Below are 12423 nucleotides of genomic sequence, written 5' to 3' on the forward strand. Positions count from 1 at the left end.
AACAGTACAGGGCTGGATTTTTCAGGTCATACCTCAAATCCTGGCAAGTCTAGAAGAGAAACTCAAAGTTCTAAGGAAACAAATCAGGCATTTTCAAGCCCTGTTATTTTTAGATAATTTCAAGGCTATAATCTAAAAACATCACCGAAAATAAGGTCAAAATTAGCACCGTGAAATTGTGTATCATAAATGAGTTTAGCTATCAGAAACAAATACCTTTTGTTTCTAATAGCTAATAAACTATTAATAGTCAAAAACCCCTTTTAATCCTGCTCAAGATACAAAGGTACTTCAGACATTTTCTCAGACTGAAATACTAATCATACAATCATTAAAACTTTGCCAAATTTAGATTTCATGTATATCTATTTTGATATTTTTAAAAAATCTGTGAGCATTTTTTTTACTTCCTTATAGAATTCCCAGCCATTTTCTTGAGATATATATTTTATTACAAGAAAAGTACCTAGAAAAAACAGACAATGACAGGAAACAAAGTATTTTTCTATCCTTCCCAAAAGGCAACAGGCATCATACAGTCTTTATGCATAACCCAATGCACGTGGTGAAACAATAAAATTTAGAACATATTGTCATGATAAAATATACAGAAGAGTCCTGTGGCCTCACTAATTTGGAACATGAAAAGAAAGAGAAATTGAGCTATGTCCCCCTATCTCCTTCTTGGCTTTTTTGTAAAAGTAAAGAACAAACACTTGATTCCTTTGCCTTCTGTACTATAAAACGTGGCCTTGTTGAAAAAAAGGGAACTATCTTTCTCTAAAAGAAAGTAATCTATCCTTCTATCATGGGAAATCATGATTCATGCTCTGACACAGCATCTATTTCTCAGAGGCATTAAACTTTGCCAGCTTTGGGGGATTTTCTTTCCCCCTGCAAAAAGGAAGCTGCATTGATACCACTCAGAACAAGCCACATAGAGAGTATTATCCTTGCACATCTCTTCAGATAACATCAAAGCTGCTCACAAGTCCTCTGCTTATCATCTTACTCAAACAAAACCAGTTGAAAGACAGGGCTCTGGGAAGTTCTTGAATTCTCCAAATATTTTCCCAAGAACATATCCCTTAAAACACAAATAATCTGTGCAAGGGCAACTACCTTTCCCCTCTCCCCACCACCATCACACTATTTCCAAATACAAGCTGTAATCTGAGGTCATGGGAAATTATCAGGAGATATTTTTACAGCTCATCATAAATTCATGAGGCTTAAGCAAAGAGCAGAAAAGAGGGGCGTGGGGGGGAATGTCAGGATGTGAGGGGGAAGAGACATGAGTTCAGAAAAAGTTCAACAATCATCATGAGAAATATGATGTATATTTTCTCTAAACCAATATTACATTGCACTCCTATCCTGCCTATCCCATTTTTCTTATTATTTATCAGTACCAATGCCCAGAACAGAACAGCAGCACACGCCCTTAGCTTGTCCCCGTTTCACTCGAGTTGTTTATTCTGAGATGATGTGAAAGGGTGTATATATACTCATTCTTCCAAGAAAACAACAATATTAAACTTGGAGAACCTTTAAACGTTTGAAGCGTTGCTCAGCAATCGCTGCATGCTCAAACACCAACTGCACCAGGCTGACAAGATTTTAACACACTGCACACCACAGGCAAAAGACCTCAGCTTCAGGAATAGTACCAGGAAGTTCTTGCTTGCATACAGTTCTTCCCTTTACATATTAATATTGTGAGTAGAAGCAGGATAACCCACAAGAAGCTACTTCTTCAGCTCCAACACTGAAAAAGCATGGCTGCAGTTCTATCTCCCAGCTCACTGGAAGCTGCAGGCTTGGAGAAAAATCTCAGCTGCAGGCTTGCAAAACAAGAGTTTTAAATCTCACCACAGAAAAAAAAATAGTATGTCCTTATAACTAAAGGTGTATTCTTTTAGTGTACTCACAAAATTAGCTAAAGTCTATTTAAATAAATGAGTAATAAAGAGTGATATCCTCATCAAAAGCCTGCTTCTTTTCCTCTACCCCATCTTCATTTCACAAGATAGAAATCAAGTACACAGAAACATACAAACTGAAAATAATTTTTTCACCTTCTGCTCTAACTCAAAAATGCTAAGTGTCAATATTTTACTACCTGATAACTATGTGTTAAAGATTCATAAAATTAAGTCTTACCTTTTGCAAACATTGGCAAAATATCTGGGCTTCCCCAGCTCCAGGTATATTTACTTTCATTGAAAACTGAGTCAAATTCCACTGGATTCTCCTTCCATCCTGTTAAACAAACACACCTGCATTTAAATGGCATTGCCAGAAGATCTCATTGACTGCTAAAATTGGTAGCCCATGCGAAATGTTGTGGTTTTTTTATAAGTTTTCCCTAAATTATTTCACAATTAACTCCAAGTTGCGCATCTTGATTTTAATTTCATTTAAACACCTATTATAATTACTCCCCCATTCATTAAGAAGTGAGCTGAAAGCCAGGCCAATTTCATTATGCAAGGTTTCAAACAGGCAAAGCACACAGGTTTACTTTCTAAACAGCTAACACTTCCCTGAATTCTGCTATTGCCTGAACTTAGTTTTTGGCATTTCAGGCAATAAGATAAAAATTTCCAGAAGTCATGTTCTACTTCCTCACAACAAAACCTTCAAGATTTTCTGTTTCCATGAAAGGCACTTGACAGAAATATGGAGTTGCTTTTAACTAAGTATCCCTGCCAATCCTGCATTTGTAGCGATTGTCAGAAGGAAGAACCTTTTCGTGAGGAACACGGACAAGACCAAGTAATTCCTCTCACCTCCCCTGTCCAAAACCAGAACACATGACTAGTGTTCAGGCCTGGAAGTCTGGGGGAAGGCAGAGGAGCACACAAAAGACCAACTCAGTTATGCAAAGGGTTGTTCCGCATAAATAAGCCCCAAACGCTCAGTAAAAGCTCTGGACAAAGCGCGGGCTTGGAGCTTTTACTTTATTTTGCTCCTGATTCTCCAATTCAAACTACCAATGGTTCAGCTGAGACACTGCAGTTCATTCCTTGTTTGCAACATCTATTTAGCCATATCCTAGTGCATCTCAAATGATAACTGAAAACTCTGTTACATGAAGAGGTGAGGCCGTAAGATGCTTCTGCTTTTAGGTTCAGCAAAAATCAACCACATTAAAAGAATATTAATTTATGTAAGCTATTTTCTTAGCTATCAATATTAGGATTTGAAAACCAATCCAAAATTACTAATTTGCATATCATCTTGGCATACAAACTACAACAGAGGTATTTATCAGATCCAGAAACCCAACACATCACTGAAACACTGTACTTTGGAGGACAACATTCAAAGCTTTAGGACCAGCCTACCTTTAGCGACTGCACTGACATCTTCATAAAATCCAGCAATAAGTGCAACGTGCCCTGGCCTGGATTCTGTTGGGACCCGGGTGTGAGAGATTCCCCAGCTGCCATTATTCTGTAGAATACTCCTGAAAAAAGGATTCAAGGCCGTTAATGTTCATGACTTGTCAAAGTACAACAAATTCCAGATAAAAAGAATGACAGGTAGATGTGAGGCAGGAAATGCAAAAAAAGCCCCAAAACCCAGACTAAACCAGATTTTCACTACCACCTGCTGTGCAGTAAAACAGGCAGAACGTTGGCCTGCAAGTAGTTCTATATTGCAACACCACACAGAGAACATCACACCTGTGGCCCATCAGCACTGCAAACAGATGAGTTCAGCTGGTGTTCTAATAGACTTAAAATTAACATACTCTTTTTTTCTGCTGCTTTCCTCTTTAGCTTTTTTTCCCCCCAACAGATTGTTTCTGCCTGATGTTACTCTTCTTTGTTCTTTCCATTTAGCCTCAAAGTGTCTAGTTCAATCTTATCTTACTCTTTAAATACACTCAATTATAATTAGCTCTTGTGACCATGTCTGGCTTTATCTGTGCTGAATCTTGGAAGCAACATTAAGAGAATTTGAACCCCACATAAATCTGAGGTGCAAATAATCTTGGCAACAAGAAGAAAATTTAAGTAAACCTTGCATCTTTTGCAATTACACTGAAGTGAAGGAGAACGCATTCTCACCACATGCACAGAAACACATCAAGTGTCTAGCTTTTATGCACATACAGTAAACAGTTACAACAGATAAAAGCCAAAGAAAATAGAGGACAAAGCCCAAGCATAAGAAACAGCCTCATAAACTATTCTCATCTGCTGAAGATCTGAACAGCTGGAGCCTGTCAGGAAGCAAGAGGTGAGTGTTATTATATACTGTTTTCTTGTCTCCATCTTCTGGAAGAACAGAAAGATTCACTGCTCACTGTCAGAGCATAGGGAAAAAGAAAACAAAACACAACAGGACATATCTTTTACTAGTTTTTAGGAAAAAATGGCAGAATCTTCTGGAAAAATTAAAAGTAGTTTTTAATAGTCAAGTTATCAAGAAATTAAAATTTTGTTGTTCATGATATAAGCTACCAAATTTGCTATGTTTATGTGTTTTAGTCCAAGTAAATTCTAAGTTCTTGCCTTTAAGCACCCAAAAATTTCAGGCTTCACTTCAAGCTTACAGCATTCACCATTTGTTTGGGTTTTTTTAAACTCACTTTAGACCTCACATCCTCAGAATTACTTGAAAGCTCACAGAACTACTTGGAATAGCCCAAATACTACACCGAGGAATATAAAGGCATATAGAGACAGCTCTCTAATTTGTTATTCCTACTCTCATCTCAGCTAGGAGATAATGCAAGTTGTACTGAAAAAAGTAATTAGAAAAAAGGATTTATATATTAGTCAAAGTGGTTTCTTATTTTTCTCACTGCAGTCTGATCAGGATGTATTGCACTAACATCAATGAAAGATTTAAAACAAAAATAAAACTCTTGCAGATCTTTTCAGACTTACATTGTAACAACACGTAGAAAATTGATTCAATTAGAATTTCATTTCCATTGAATTGGAAAGTAATTCTTTACCTTTTCTTGTCAACAATAGGATGACTTCAGGATCTGAGGTCAACAATAACACACACAAGGCAGAAAAAATGACATAAATTTGTCATTTCCCTACTCAAAATTCATTTAGATACTTTGAATGACTTCAATGCCTTGTACTCAGAAGAACCACTGAAAAAAATTAATTTCCATGACAGCATAAACATTAGCTACCCATAATAACAATGCTAAGTATTAATATGATAGAGTAATGTGGCTGAAACATGACAGGCAAGGAAGAAAACATCTTCCCTGAAATCACCATTGCAGCAATTCAGATCACTTATTGGCCCTCACAGCTATGACAACACTGCTGAAAACCAGATTTTTCATTAATATTGTGTAAGACTAGGTACTTGGCATACATGTATTATCCGACAATCTACTTCAAGCCTAATGGATATTTATTTTTAATTCCATGTACCTACTAAAACTTTGCTTCTTCTAATAGCACATTGCTACAAGAATGGCTCTTGCTCACTTAAAGACAACCTTTCCTCATTAACAATGCAGTAGTTCCCAAGGTACTCCACTTGGATAAGGCTAATCATCTGGCTGTTATGTTGACCACTACTATAAAGTGGGTAAGGGACTGAACACTTGGAACTTAAGAATGAACATGCAAAAAAGTAAAATTTATATTAAACTGCATATACCTTGAGTTAGTATTATTAAAAAAGGAATGTTCAGACAGCAACAACTGCCTGTTATTCAGGCAGAATAAAAAAGGAAACACTTCCAGAAACTAACACATGATCTTGTCAGCCTGTTGACAAAGATAACTGATGGAAGTTGTGTAGCTCAGAGGTGCAGGGACAAAACACTGAACCTGTTGCTTCAAAATTGTGGCAGCTCATGTAATAGATCTGAAGATATGCTCTGGGCTGCCTGATTCTCCACATTTCAAAAGGCACAGCATGCTGCATGTTTTTTTCTTTTCACCATCTCTCACATATACATGCTCACACACATATGTACTTCTATGCAGAATGAGAGATGAGGAATTACAGATGGCACTTCACACCTCTACTGGCATTTTCTTCCACTCAGCAACCTACTAGCATCTTTGCTTGTTACAAGGCAGTTCTTCCCCTCCATTCACCCATGTACTTTCAGCACCAGCGACAATGCTTTACTTATAGGGATTTTGAAATAAAAAAGTCCCTAACTCCACAAACATGGTCAAGCAGAGAAAGCAAAAGTGACAATTTTCCAGCAGTAGACAAGCTAGTACATAGTTTAACTTTTTTCAATATAGACATGAAAATGCTGTGTTGTCATCTTATTGCAAAAGCTTCATACCTTCTTGGTGATTTCTCATGGGCAGCTCCTCACACTTCTGACTCCTTCCTCACAACACAGCCAACAAACGCCATCTAACTTCCCAACTAGCCAACCTACTCTTTTACAGTACCCATCCTAACTGGATCCAGCTGTGGCCTATTAAGGGCAGGCCTGTTCCTAATTCTTGGTAATTAGCACAGCTGTAACTCCTTAGGGGTGAGATTACCTTCATCTCTATCTCTATACCCCTACATTCCATCCGTCCACAATGCTGAGTGGATAAAACTTAAAACCTCAAACCACTTAGTAAAAAAAATCCTGATTATGACTTTTTCCTGGCCACTACTCACCCCTGCTCCTAGTGATGGGGCCATTATAGCATTCATACCTTGATGGGGTTGGTTGGTGGTCCAAAAGACCAACAGTTTTACTGCTAAGAAAAGAAACTGCTCTGGGATAAGTGTGAAGTCCACTGCTAGAATACAACATGGTAAACTCACACTGATGTGGCAGACACCTGCCAGTGGCAGACAGCACCTTATAAAAACAGTAACAGCAGTAGAAGTAGGTACAAGTAAGCCCATATTGGCTGGCAAGCAATATAGCAAGGACTCCTCACATTTCTGTACTAATTTTGCAGCAGTAGACTGCAAAAGCCCTAAGAGCTTCAGATGACTGATTATTTGGGTTTGCTCTGATATTCAAGCCAAACCAATTCTATGATCACACAAAAGTAGTCTCATTTAATACCGTCTTTTTTCAGTCTAGAAAATTGTCTTATGCTCAAATAATTACCTTGACATAAGGAGACAGGGAAAGTTAACAAAAATTAGTTCTAAGCACACAAGGATATGACTTTAAACACTTTTTAGCAGGATTTTTTTTTCACAGCCTTAAACTAAATCATTCCTTTCAGCAATTAGACACACACTGTAGAGAGTACAAGGGAGGCAGCAGGGTCACGCACACAGGAAGGGTGGAATGAAGAGGAAGTGGCAGCCTGCTGTTAGATCTATTCAGGACATCTCTTTTAATCACTCCTTAAAAAGTTTTGTCAGTAGCTTAGAATTAGAAGACAAGCACATTAATGTACTACTACTGTTAAACTGAGCATCCAGGAAGCAGTTTAAATTAGTGACTGCCAGGCTTCAGAATTGATACCATGCTGATGTGAATGGAGAAAGTTCACTCCCCTCTCAGTTACTGGCTATCTGTAGAGTTCAGGGGACAATATGGACTCAATTTACACTGTCCTAGTTTTAGTAGCTTTCCTGACAAGGGACGCCAAGCCAAGCTCACACATTTCTGCACAGTGTAACTCTGCAAAGTTGGTTACTTCAAAGGCAGAAGGAAGGCGGTATTCAGGCCACCACAATTGTTCTTCTTGTTCTCTTCTCAACATTGTATAGAGCTGCATCCAGAAGCAAAACCCTGTAGGCCAGCATAGTTTTGGGCTTACCGCAGGTAAGGTGCCCGGGGTGTGCCACTGCTGTCCAACTCATACAGAGAATCTGCTCGCAGACCATCGGCAACAAAAAGCACAAGACGCTTTGCTGGAGGTGGCAGTGGAGTCTGCTGAGGTGTCATTCCATGGACGAGAGGAGAGCTGAAGTAGATGTCAAAAATGGAGACCAAGAACACACAATGCACAAGGAGCCCAGCAAGAATGAAGACTGGTATATCCATGGCAGCAGCCGGCTGGCAAAGGCAAAGTACAACACTAAGAGAGAGCGAGAAAAATAAAGTTAGGCAGACGAGACTTATCAGAATCAATATTTATTTCATTTGTTATGGAATGGGAGCAACAACCACAGACATCCCCAGAATCCATAATCAATTCCTGCTTCCAACAAGCTTTTTCCCCCAGAAGTTCTGGTCAGAATCACTGCATGACTAATTCAGATTTTGACAACCATTGTCTCAGCAACTCATCTCTGGTGTTTAAGGGTTTGTTAGACGGCTTCAAAAAACCACTGAATCACAAAACCACAGTTTGTTTTGTGAGCTACATCTGTGACAGAAGACTCAGACATTGCAATGTCTCCATGAACATACTACCCTCTACTGGCTGCTTGCACGACAGAGTTGAAGTCTGTTCAGGTGAATACAAGCGAGACAGCTAAGAGAAAGCCATCCTATAATAAACATCCATCCAACACTGCTTTTTTTTTCTCCAAGTCTGCCATCAAATCTGGGCTCATTATACTCTGCCTAGAAACCGAAACCTTCTTTTAAAAGAACAAAGATGCTATGCTGAGCACAGAATGCTATTCCCCTTCTAAAACACATGGCGAAGGCACAATAGCTGAAGAATTATGTTTCAGGAATTATTATATTCCCTTTTTGAGTGGTTTTTTCCCTCCCTGTCATCCTCTGATGTCATATTAGAGATACAAATATGCTTAATAATGGGTACACTGGAAAATGTCCATGTTTGCCAATCGTGCTGTGGAGTTCATGCAAGGCCTCCTAAGTAAATATGTAATTATTTAAGTAAAGTAGGAAGTAAATATGAATATTGGCTGAGGTAAGTGTGGGACCTGAGCCTCAACAAGGCCCAGTTCTGACAAAGGACTATTAGTGTTGTCCAAGCTGCTTAGTTATTTAAATATTAGCTAATTATCCACCTTAGCCAAACATCACCTCCATTCAACAATTAAGAAACAGATGCTCTTAACAGCCTGGAAGGTTCAGACTACCTACATAAATACACACCTCTCTCTGAAAGAAACAGTTTGTTTAAGAATCTAGTTAGAGTTTCTCAATGACAATATATTTATTAAGTTTATCTTGTTACTTTCAGAATTCCAGTAGCTGAACAGACACAGGCAGCCACCATATGGTAAATCTACCACTCTTACCCAATAAGGATAAAAGGCTTCACTACCACATAACCTTAACTCTGATCAAAACTCTGAAAGATGTTTTTTAAAACAAAAACTTAAAAGGCCAGGAAAACCAGAGGAAAAAAAGAAACACACCAAAAAAGATTTGAAAGATAATATACAATATTACTTACTAACCCAAAGAAAATTCAGATCTGCATGCAACTTAAACATAACGTCCAATTCCACCCACTTTCCTGAAACACAGATGCAACAACTCCAGCTCTAATCTGAAACATTACTATAGCAATTTTGCATTTGAGGTATTTGGAGAGAAAAGTAAATAAAAAATGGAGATAACAAAATAGTCAAACACTTCAAAGAGACATGTAGTAGTCACATTTAAATGAACAAAAACTTTTTGTTAAGCAGGAACTTACAAGCTTTTATGTCTACAAGTGAGATTCCAAGAGATTTGGAATATCTGTAAATATCAGTTCATTTATATTTTATTTTTAAGTATTCAGAATTCCTGCATCAATTTAAATAAATGAAATCACAATCACAGAAATACCACTAAGTTCTGTGCCAGAGCTCATTTTCTTCAATCAATTTTATTTTCCACAGGGCTTTTTCTTTTGATGCAGTTCTGCTTGATAATAGAATATGAACTACTCATGCCTTAAACTGATGAGACTAAACACCCTACTAAAGAAAGCTGTTACTTCTACTTGTTGCATGCTCCCAGTGCTACCATTCTATAGCTTAACATACTCTATGTTCTTCTAATTAAAGGATTAGTAACCTAATCTGTTTTCTGCACCAGCTAATTCTCTTTGCTTTAAACTCTCCCCAAGCCTCAGTCTTTGCAAACAGAAAAGAAGAGTTCAATCAACACAATTCAAATGTAATGCTTAAGACTATAGTATCTATAGAATTAGTGAGAAAAGAAAAGAAGAAAAGGATATTTTCTTTTGCAACCACAGTTTGATTACATTACATCAAACCATTTATCTGGGCCCTACATATCCTACTGCTCAACCATCACATGGTTTCCAGACAGGCAGCTCCCAAAGCACCTGCTCCTGCCACGTCCCTCCCTTCTGCCTCTGCCTTGGCTTACACTGCTCCCTGAATGCAGGACTTGGTGTGTCATCACTGCAACACAACGTTGTGAAACAAATTCTGTTCTCAAGGTCACAAATAGTTTCCCACAGGTACAGAAGCTGGAGAAATTAGGAAAGCTCCTAATTGCACTCAGCTGAATGCAAATTTCTCTACAGAGCCTGGTGCTCGACTGTTCCAAAAGCTATGGAAACAATAAGGATAACAATTTCAATAACAATTTCTTCCTCGCAAGGAAAAAATAACCAGGATAAAAGGAAAAACTGGATTAAGCACTAGCTTATAAGAAAAAGCAAAAGGCACAGCCTGTTGAGAGAAGAAAAATAGAAATGTATTAAGCATACACAATTTTGAGGATGAGGAGCCATACCTAAATATTTATGACTAGTGCCAAAACATCTCTGCCCTCAGGTGCCTGGCCATCCAAAATGTGGATAAACAAACTGTCACTTGAAAATAGATCTTATATCTTTCTGTCAAGAAAACTTGAGCCAAAGATATCTCAATATTTTTGTGTCCTGTGATATTTTCTCAGGCAATCCCTAAGTGCAGTACCTTCCACAGTCCTCGTTTTCACATGGCAAAACACAAGCTTTGCTCAAATTCTGACTGCATTACTCTGCTTTCTTCTGTTAGGTCATTGCCTGTCACACCAAGAGGAAAGACACTCTGAGCCCTGTAGATAAGAGAAGCATGTTGCAACCTATTTGCCACTTGTCATTTCTTACTGCCCACCCAAACACATCACTTGCTACAACAGAATCCTGGAATCCTAATACAGTTCAGACAGCCAAATGACCTCCTCTATAGACTCAGCCCAACTAGTAAATTATCTATCAGACTCTAATTTATATTCCTTTCTTTCTACATTTTCCCCCTTTTGTCACCATCACCTAAACTATACAGAGTCAATAATGATACTGATCCAATCCCCAGTATGCCAGACCTTAAACTATTCCAATAAAATACTTTTGTTCAAACAATTTGGAGTCAAAAATCACAAAGCTGGTGTGGATTCTTAAACAAAGATTCTTTTCAGATCCTTAACAGGAAAGTACAAAAGATCCACTAAACTACTCACTGCCTGTTAAATACTAGTTGTTCACATGGAGAAATTAGAAAATGAGCAGTGCCAAGGTGATGCAGGGGGCTCCAGGAGACTTTAGAGCTTCTCACTTCTTTGGATGCTGTACAGGAGCAGAGAAGAGAGTGACAAGATGCACAGGTGAGATCGATCTGAGAGACAGCAAGGCAGAACCAGCAGACACCTTCCCTGAAGTCTAGGAGATGAAAGAAAGAAAAGCAGCAAGGACCTTCTGACTGCAATTAATTACTTTTCCAGAATAAAGCGATACATGCAGATTAGAGAAGGGTTTTTTGATGGTTCTCTCCCCTCACTCTGAATTCTCAGGGAGAAGGTTAAGCTCCCACCTGGTGGCAAATGGGATGAAGAGACTCTTTCTTTCTTTGTATTCACACCTATCAAAACAACACCAAAAAATCCTGCTATAAGCCACAACTTCCTTTCCAGCAGCCACATCAGCGCAAAGACTAAAAGACCCAGTTTTAGTGATGTGATGGTGGCAAGGGAGCAAGACAGTTGCAATAAGCCACCTGTCACCACGATATTTTATGAAAAATCCTTTGCTAGGATTTTCCCCTCCTGAGGAGCTGAGGCCCTCAGGAAAGAAATGTAAACAATAACTATCTGCTGCTGTGGAATGCAACAGGTGCATCTGTGATTGGGGCATGTTGGTTGTTTCTAATTAAGAGCCAATCACAGATGCAGCTGCATCGGACTCTGAGAGTCACAAGATTCTGTTATTCATTCTATTCTTGTTCTTTCAAGCCTTTCTGTTCTTTTAGCACAGTTTTAATGTAGTATTTTAATATAATGTATATCATAAGATAATAAACCAGCCTTCTGAAAACATGGAGTTCAGACTCGCGTCTCCACACACAACAGCCACCCAAGCCCAACTCTCCTTCACATGAGCTTTTCCCTCTTTTCAAGTTTCTCTCTTTTCAAATCTGTAATTTGTTGACAAGACTGGTTTTTTCCAAGCCTTCTTTTTGATGCCATAGAAGCTACATCTGCAGCACCAGGCTGGATCAGGTCCCTCAACAATTAACATGATGGCTGACATAATTAAATGCAGCACGCATTTTCCCCAAGTAATCTACATCTAAGTTGCA

The 12423-nt window shown here is 38.5% G+C and overlaps 1 protein-coding gene across 3 annotated transcripts in view; it reads right to left on the reverse strand.

Moving 5' to 3' along the window:
- Nucleotides 1-12423, reverse strand: part of PIGN (phosphatidylinositol glycan anchor biosynthesis class N) — a 99247-nt gene that overhangs the window by 77483 nt on the left and 9341 nt on the right. For 2 of the 3 annotated variants that reach the window (XM_041475998.1, XM_041475996.1), the window contains exons 2-4: nucleotides 7737-7997; nucleotides 3351-3472; nucleotides 2164-2262 (exon numbers count right to left, since the gene is read on the reverse strand). In XM_041475998.1, coding sequence (XP_041331932.1) covers nucleotides 2164-2262; nucleotides 3351-3472; nucleotides 7737-7963 — 448 coding nt within the window. In that variant the 5' untranslated portion in view covers nucleotides 7964-7997. Of the gene's footprint in view, nucleotides 1-2163; nucleotides 2263-3350; nucleotides 3473-7736; nucleotides 7998-11308; nucleotides 11355-12423 lie in introns of those variants that run through there. The other variant, XM_041475997.1, reaches the window with a different exon arrangement.

The sequence above is a fragment of the Pyrgilauda ruficollis genome, unplaced genomic scaffold (genome assembly GCF_017590135.1).
Source record: "Pyrgilauda ruficollis isolate IOZ18807 unplaced genomic scaffold, ASM1759013v1 scaffold37, whole genome shotgun sequence".
Taxonomy (NCBI): Eukaryota; Metazoa; Chordata; class Aves; order Passeriformes; family Passeridae; genus Pyrgilauda; species Pyrgilauda ruficollis.